The 9,243-nt window shown below is 42.2% G+C and overlaps 1 protein-coding gene across 1 annotated transcript in view; it reads right to left on the bottom strand.

Moving 5' to 3' along the window:
- LOC116816542 (BRD4-interacting chromatin-remodeling complex-associated protein-like) overlaps nt 1–8,636 on the bottom strand; it is a 19,553-nt gene extending 10,917 nt beyond the window's left edge. Inside the window, 2 exon segments of the mRNA XM_075064557.1 lie at nt 5,329–5,452; nt 8,418–8,636. Coding sequence (XP_074920658.1) covers nt 5,329–5,452; nt 8,418–8,636 — 343 coding nt within the window.
- Between the last annotated feature and the right edge of the window lie 607 nt (nt 8,637–9,243).

The raw sequence follows: 9,243 nt of genomic DNA, 5'->3' as shown, positions 1-9,243 counted from the left end.
GTGTAATCTGGTGTCACTGTTACAGACACCATGCCTAGCTGCTCTTATTCTTCTCGTAGGTGCACAGATTGTTCTCCTTTATTCCAAGGCCTTTCCAAGCTTTTGCAAGTTGAGCCAAGCAACTATATATGCCGCGAAAAGATGACATAAATTTACACAAAACCCATTAGTATAAAAGCACTTCAAAATCAGGGGAAAACTGAGAACTGTAAGGCAATTGATCAGGAACTCTACAGACTGCACTAATTTGTGTAAAATGGAGAAGACTGCAGCCACCGACTTCTTTTGATACAGCATCGACAGATGCAGGAGCCTACAGAACCCAACACACTGCTCAATCTTCGCTCTGCCACTCTACTCCGATCATACAGAAGCATGTAAAATGGGACTTGCAGTCTCTGCAGACTGACCCCTCTGTATTCAGGATGAAGTGGCTGAGAGCTGGCATGGCCAGCTCACTGGTTTTGTTTTCCACTCTTCCCCAGTAACTTAAAAAGGTAAGAAAATACTGTGTCTAGGGAGAGGTGGGAGAAGCCAGCTACTTATGAAGTAATGATGTGCCACAGATTAGAAATAAGGTCTCCTAACCTGTTCTCCATTTTGCTAGCTGTTTATCAAGAGCCAACATGCTTTCTCCTGAATAAACATTCGATCGTCATTCACCTCTCTGCAGAAGGGCTGACTCTCTGCAGACCAAAATGAAAAAACAGGTGAGAGGTGGAGGAAAAGAACAGGCACAGTAACCACAGACAAGAAATTAGGGGCCCAATCTCAGCTTCTGCTTAGGGAAACAAGCACTACACAATGTGAATTACCTGACATGTTCATTGAGTAGTGTTTGTTCTCATTGAGCTGGCACAAGTCTTACCCATGCACTGGAAGCACTTTTCCTCGCTGAGATCTATTTCGGAAGGGCTTTTTGGTAGTCGTTTATTAGTATGGAAATCTCTGCCTTTCTGACAGCACGGATAAGGCAGTCACAATTTTGAATAAACTTGTAATCTAAGTATATGGTCATATTTTGGGGGTGACCAAGCTTTCCTGTCTCCCATTAAAAAAAGTTCCAGGCTTGCTGCAAATTACCCCTCGCTAATCACAGACATCATAGGACTGGAAGGCGGACCTATTAAATAATGTGTTATTTTACTTTTAATTGAAATGTCCTGTTTCCAATTTAAAGGTAAAACAAACATTAATTACATAGTTGTGACGAGTTCCCCAAAGGTAAAACCTTTTTTCTCAGTCTCCCTACTTGAGCTTGATCCTTGCTTCACGAAATCAAGTGAAAAATCCCACGACTTCAAACAGTGCAGGATTGAACCCTTATTACCTTAGCTGGTCATTATTTAGAAGTAAACTGCAATTAAACTCTATTACAATGCATTAGGACAGATATAGAAAGAAATAATCATGCTGACTTTCATACTATTGAGCATGAGTAGCACATAAAGCAATCTTACCCGAGGACTCCTCTTAAGAGCAGCAGCAGGTATTGTTCAACATAGCTCTGTGTGCGTTTCAGCAGTTGGTGGACACTGTTTCAAACTCTTCAGTCTACTAAAAAAAGGTTAAAGAAAGAAGGGGCTATTTGGTTTTTTATATCCAGGCATTTTGGGCTCTCTGTTAGCTCTGAAAGGAAAGTCTCCATTCCGAAAGACATTTATCTGACAAGGTAAATGCAGGAAACAAGGTACAACATTCTAGAATCAACACTGGTGTTACTAGAGGACTCTGCAGCAGCAATTGTTGATTGCTCCTTCAAATGCTTTCCACATCAGCTTAGGTTTTCTTCCAAAAGATGTGGCTAGTTATAATTGGCACATGATCATGTGATGGTCTCATAGCTTAGAGGAGCAAGGGACCATTTAGACAACAGATATTTTTTCTCTGTTGTAACATCAATTGGTTTAAAACTCTCTCTACAATCAGGATTTGAGACTGCAGATTATTGAAGGCCAGGAGCTGCTTTATGTCGGATTGCAGTACAGCGCCCAGGCTCCCAGCAGTGAATCACCTCGACCTCTGGAGCAGAAGAGTGCTTCAGCAGACAAGTTTCGAGGAACACAAGAATGCCATGACTGGATCAGACCAAGGTCCCATGCAGCTCAATACTGTCTCTGACAGTGGACAATACCAGATGCTTTCCGTGGAAGGGACACGAAACTCCCTAAAAGACAAAACTACAGACTACTTACCCAAAGGAAATTTCTGTCCTCATTTCCTCCCTGCCCAGCCAGAAGAGTTTTGATCCCATATATTTGTATCCTGTCTAATGTACTGTGGATGTTTCTGATTTTCATAACATGGATAGTCCTTTGACATCCTGCTAAGCTTTTGGCCTCCAATCATATCTTGTGGAACGATTTCATAGGTGTAATTACCATGGCACATAAAATGCAGTTATGGTTTCCAACGTGCTGCCTTCAATTAATAAAATTCTGCCCCTGATTCTTCTGTTCTAGGAGATAAATACGAGCACCTCGATTCACATTCTCTACACTGTTCATTATTTTACATCATGGATACCACTTAGAATAAAAGAAAATCACAGCCTGCAGACAATTAATTAACAATGCTTTCTTTCCTGAAGTTTAAACACTAGGAAGGATCCTTCCCGCTTTTCAAATAACATTATGACAAACAGGTTTATATCTTTCTAGTGAAAAAAAAGAATGAACTCCCCACAAAGCTAGTATGCAGTATTGTTGTAGCTGTTATCCTGGTACCGGATATTTTAGGAGACAAGATGTGGGAGGTAAAACTCCTCGCCAAGAGAAGAATTATCACAATACATGGGAAGAAGAGGGTTGAACTCCGTGCACTAACTGATCATGTAGAAAACCTCATAAGGCCACATATACCACACAGATAAAGTGAGTGAGTTTAAAATTGTTAATTATATTTGTAATAAACTTTGAAAGTGTACACACTATAGTATTAAAACTACTCATAGTTCTCTCTTCTACAATGCCTGGTGTCAAGGGGGTCTTTTCAAAAACTATGCACAGCACTACTAAAATTATTTTGGGGAAGTTCTATCATCTGTGTATACAGGTCAATAGCATGAGCACAAGGTCCTTTCTGCCTGGAATCTATGAAATGCAGCCACTTTGGGGTGGAGATGGCAAACAGCAAAGCAACAACAGGGGAAGGAGAACTTTTGACAAGGAACCAGTGGGTAACTCCAACTCTTATGAAAAACCCTAAGGATCATTAATGGTCTTACTGAGCAGACAAAAACCTCTCTTTCACATCTGAGAGGTTAGCCATGTTAGTCTGGATCTGTAAAAGTAGCAAGAGTCATGGGGCACCTTATGACTAACAGAATATTGCGAACATGAGCTGCCAGATTTCAAACATGTTGGTTCAGGTTTATTCAGTTGGGTTTCATCTTTTTTCTGGAGTGGAATCGAGCAGCTTACTTTTCTCTTTTCATGGTGAACAAATCCATTTTCCCCGTGTCCCCACCAACCAGGATCTCTCTCATGCCAACATCAGAAAAAGAGGCCTGAGTTTAACTCCTGAGTGAGACCCACCTCCGTCTGTGTCTTAGCGAAGAGCGCTGGCGAAGTCTCTCTGCTTATAGTTCTAGGACTATTAATATCATCCTTCCTTAGTCTACAACAGCTGAACTACCCTTTCTTAGTCGTAGGTAGAGAAGCATACCCCTGGTAGACATGATAGGGTAGAAGCCTTTGAAGGCATCCTCTCCAAATGATCGGAATGAAGTTTTATGAGTCAGGTGCCAACACTGCCTCCCTGATGTTTATGAACTCGTTCCAAGAAACTAAAAAAAAAACGAAACAAGTCAGACATTTACAAAGTTATGGAAAACACAGGGACTCAAAAGCAGAGATATCTATAAAAGGCATTTACGCTGAGTGGTTGAAATTCTTAATTCTCCCTCCTTCAATATATATTTGCGGCTGTTTGCAGAGATGAAGCCATTGAATATCATAGATGCTCTAAAGTTTACCTTCTATGTCTGCAGAAAAGAAAATGAGCAGTTTATTGTGTGGTACACTCTGAAATGCACATATTGTGCACACTATGCAGGAACACACGCAACACCACATAATTACCTATCCCCCGTAATACTGATATGTAGTTTATTGGTTGCCAAAGGGCACTCATAACTGAATTATATAGCATCTTGTTGAGATTTCTGCGGCAGCACAAGAGGCTCATAAATAGACAAAAGTTTTTTTGATACATGCGATGTGACTACATCCTATAACTCAATACAAAAGTCCCCCGGAACCTGCAAATTATATTACTACACAGTTTTACTAATTAAGCAAAATGTAATTATCTTTCCCATTAAATAGTCTATTCTCCCCTTCCTCTTCCTCCCTGACAACTAACCAATAAAGTTGTTGAGCTAAAATGGGGCGTGATGGAATGTGACGACCTGCATTTGTCATAGTATAAAGTAGCAAATATAAAATGTGCAGACAGGCACACATGGATATATACAAAAGCAGTTGTAATACTAGCTGGCTATGTTATGAGGTGGTGTCGTGTGTGTGTCACGTCACATGCTAAAACACACTAACACGAAAAGGAAGATAGTGCAATCAGGAGAAGAAGAATGACTGACCACACAGGAAAAAGAACCCACAGCAAATTCTAGAAGAATTTTCTCTTCAGTGTGAAAATGTACACATCAACCAGTGTCACCCATGGCCCTTTGGAGAGCACTAAGGCATGATATGTCAAGAATGCCATGCCATGACTAAAGTTCATGCTTCCTCCCCAGTAGAGTGATTACGGTGCACAACACTGCAAACTCCAAAGTTAACACAATGCCAGATAGTCTGTTTAAAGTTAACCTTACTTAGGCACTGCTTTCTTATAACTTCTGTCCAACATTACTCTCTGGCAAATACTACCAAGCTCTTTGCTGGGCTGGTAGTTAGAGTTTTTTCGACTTCCAGCTACTATCTACTGTAAGAAAAAGAATGCACATGACAGGACTTAGTAAGCAATAGATTAGTTCATCATTCTCTGACTGAGGTAAAACTAATGGAGGAATGATCACTTTCACATTAGAGAGAACTTCTCTGTTCAGTAAAATGATAGTACAAGGAAATTGGAGAATAAAATGGGATTGTGGCAGGAGGAAATCAGTGTGATGATTATTAAATTCTGGCCAAAGCCACAGAAGAAAGGGCTAATTCTAGCTGCAGACTAGAAAAACAGCTATTCCTCACTTAACATGCAGCTTTAGTAGCAGAAAACACACACTTTTTCTTTGAATTCCTCACTATAGAATATTAAAAAATATGAGATATTATTTAAGGAAATAAACACTTGTGTAAAACTCACCTGCTGCTGGATGGGACTGAACTTGAGGGCAGAGTTGGATATCCTCTTCCCAACGACCTGGATCTGCAGGAGCCTTTCCAAGATTCAGGGCTGGGTGAGATGAGCTAATCACTCCAGGCTTCGCCTGCAGAAAAACAAAGGATCTGTTATTGGGATCCACATATATGAATTAATGACACAAACTGACACCAAAAACACACGTAGGAAGCACTAGCCAAGGATGTCAGTCATCAGTAAATGACTTAGAAGGAATTCCTTGGTTATATGCAAACTCTATGAATAAATTCTTTTTGATATAATTATTTTAACTTGTCACACTAAATGTACATCCCAACAGTATTTGCATGCATTAATAAAATGGAAGCACATTAATTCCTTTCTTCTTTCCACAAGGAAGAGGAACAAAGCTCCTTCCCCATGGTCTAATTAATATTGAATAGGGGATAATGTGTTCTTTTTGTGTGAGAAGAAGGAATTAGTTTCAAAACCATTTGATTGGCTATAATGTTTGGATTTCTCTAGTACTATAACTCTTAACAAAAAGAAAACAAAACATGTGTGAAACTCAGTAAGTTTGTTCATCCTTGAAATGGACAAACTACTTGGTGAAGAAGCATAAAAATGAGAGCTCTCACCTAACGGTTCTGTACTGGCAAGAGGTTGTTCCTGGTTTCCCTGACACTGTAGTCACTTTCCCCCCAGGAATAGCTGTGGAGCCACTGGCAAAGACGTTTTTACTCTCTGCAGGAACTGGAGCAGCATAACCTAGCAAAATAAGCAGATTTTAAAAAGAGCTCCAAAGTTTAAACACAATAGCAACATTGTCTTGATTCCTGCAGCATATCCATCTGAAGATCTTTACAGACTATCTATAGAGGTATGGCAAAATTTTCAAAGCACCTAAATGACGTATGTGCTATGAAATTTGCCCATTACTTCAGCTATCACTAAATGCAAGCCACCCTGCCAGACGTTAACAACACAGCAACACTCCACAACAGGGTAGCAAAGAAGTGAAAAGACGACCACTAGATTCAACGAATCTAATGAGGAGTTGTAGAAGCAGAATGCAATATATGCAGGATACCAGCGACTAAAACACCTCTACTCTCGAGACATGGCCAGGGAATCTTAAAACATATAAGTAGGGAAAATCTTAGTTTCTATATACATGCAAAATCATTACTCATCCGCAGAGCAGAAAGTGATGAAAACAAACATATCACCCTGAGCTGTAAATATGTATTTTTTTTTTTAACAAATGAAAATATGTGACTTTTTTATCAATATCTCAGATTCATTTATTTCATGTACCATGGCATAAATTATAAAAACAGTTTAACTCCCCATTTTCCCATTGTGAAAGTGCATGAAGCATGCTGGATAGGTGCCTAAATTAATTGATATGCACAGTGTATAAATCTAATAATGTAAATAAGGCAGGCGAAAATACCAGAGAACCTGCTAGTCCTAAAATTCATCCCTGGTTGCGGGAAGCATAAGGCCTATGCAATGACTTAAGTCCACTTAAAACTTTAAATTAGGGTTTAAATGAGAATTAAGTGGTGCACTATGCCCAAACTACCTCAGCATGGTGTGAATTCACCCATGGTTTCAGAGAGCTTTACACAGAAGGTAAATTAATTATTCTGTTCAGATAGAAACTGGTGCTGAAAGAGTGAAGTGCCTTGGCAAAGCAACACAGAAGTGAGTAGCAGACAAAAATGGTATTAGATGTCTTTGACTCTCCATCCAGCCCATATCTCGCTCTACCATGTTGCCCCACAATAATGATTACTTCAGATTTATACTCTGTGAATGGAGAAGCCAGCATTTTGCCCTTGCACTTCCATAAATTTGCAGGTCACTCAGCAGACGGTCACATTAATCAGCCTTCAGGAGACAGATGATGAAGTTCCCCAACAATCACTTTCAGAATAGCTTTTCTTACTGTATAGCACTTTGAAGTGTGAGGGGGGAAAAGGGGAGAAAGAGGAAGTTGAAAGTCACAGTCCAGCAGAAATGCAACCGAATTCCCCTTCCCAGACTGTTCTTCTCCTGAGCACGCACGAGGCATGGTTTGAGCACTTCCGCTGATGTCTGCTGCAAGCAGTGTTGCGAGCTGCACTGGATGCCCTCCTCCACTACCACTTCTCCTCCCGCTCCTCCTTGTACTTGGCCCTTCCCAAGAACAGGAGCCACTTCACTCGAAGCCTGCAGAAGGCTGGACTGCAGCAGGGACAGATGGTGGCTGTGGACTTGCTTGCGTTGTTGTCCCTGCTACTGGCTACCTTGGCTGCTACCAGGACAGATGACGGCTGGCTCTGAAGTGGCTCAGAGGATGATGACACCTGGCTGTGAAGTCTGGTTTCGTTGCAGATAATCCCCTGGGAACCTGTGTTGGATAAATGACAAAGGCTGAAAAGATGCCCTAGCACCATCTTTTGTAACATTTTATCCTTTTACCTTCCTTTGAATCTGCTAGTACGTAAATATGCTCTACCCAGCAGCAAAAACATGGGAAGAAAAGGGACCCTCCTTGCTCTCATGTTTCCAACACCAGTCCACTGCGCTTCCATCCTTAAGCCCAGGATCTCACAGTGTTAGGCAGTGAATGTAAAGGGAAAAAAAAGGGTCTTTGCTTAGCAGTGGAATCTCCAGGTCTGTCAGCGACAGGTATTTAAATACACATGAACATGCCCTGCTTGTCTTGAAATACAGCAGACTGGATCCCAGACTAAGTCCTCTCAAGGGAAATTTATTTTTAATATGCAGGTTTTTAAAAACCACCAGCTTGGCTCCCCTTCTCCTGCAGATTAAAAAGTGACAGAAAAAACAATATCTGATATGTGGATTGTAAAAGAATTTTTTTGGATGCTTTCTAAGACTTAAAGGCCCAAGCCTCGCTTCACTGAAGTAATGGGAATCAACCTATTAACATGAATTTGAACGACTGGGACCTACGACTCCAGGCTCAAAGTTCAAATACTATTATTAGGCTTGGTTTACACCAGTGGTCCCCAATCTTTCCGTGTGGCAGCACCGAACGACTAGCCACTGAGGAGTGTGGCCGCCAACAAGCATCCGACAAAATGCCGCTGAGAAGCGGCAACGCCAAGAAAAGCTGCCACAGAATGCAGCCGAGAAGTAGCGTCATCAAGAGGCATTGCCGCAAAATATCGCTGAAAATCAGCGGCATTCGGCTGCCGACGCTTCTTGATGACGCTACGTCGCTGCATTTTCAGCGGCTGCTTGTCCAGTGCCAGTAGGCGGCACACACCAGTATGCCCGCAAGGGCTGGCCGCCATGGCCCCGTTGGGCACTGCATTGTGGACTTTGGTTTACACTATTGTCAGGTCAACATAAGGCAGCTTATGATGACCTAATTATTCAGTGTCTACACATACGATGGTGCTTCTGCTGATGTAAGTGGCCCACACACTACTACACCCCCAAAGGGGCTGACAGCTGGAGCCCTTCCCCCACCCCAGCCCTGACAGTCTGAGCTGTCAGTGGGGTGCAGGCTCACAGCTGTGATTCTCCCCCTGTTCCCTGCCTCCTGGTGAGAGATTGCGGGTGGGGGCGGGGAGTGCTGGCGCTCAGTTTCCTCTCCCTCGGAGGGTTCCAGCTGTGAGCCCCACATACAGCTGACAAGCCAGGTCAAAAAATTAAATAATGCAAGGTGAGAAACCACGAGAATATCAATTTCATTGCTGGTAGGCTGCTGCTGTGAAATCGAGCCCTGTACTGTTAGCCCGGGGCCAGGGGCGCTCACAGCTCGGGGTTATCAGGTGGGGGGCCTGCTGTGAGCCCCCTGCTATAGATGAGACTGTCATTCCAGACTGCTAGGCTCAACTGTCAAGTATCCCATAATGCCCCATTTCAGTCAGTGGAAGTGCTTGGTGAGGACACGCA

The sequence above is a fragment of the Chelonoidis abingdonii genome, chromosome 3, assembly GCF_003597395.2.
Source record: "Chelonoidis abingdonii isolate Lonesome George chromosome 3, CheloAbing_2.0, whole genome shotgun sequence".
NCBI classification, from domain to species: Eukaryota; Metazoa; Chordata; order Testudines; family Testudinidae; genus Chelonoidis; species Chelonoidis abingdonii.
The sequence above is the reverse complement of the archived record's forward strand: the minus strand, read 5'-3'. Positions and strand labels throughout refer to the sequence as shown.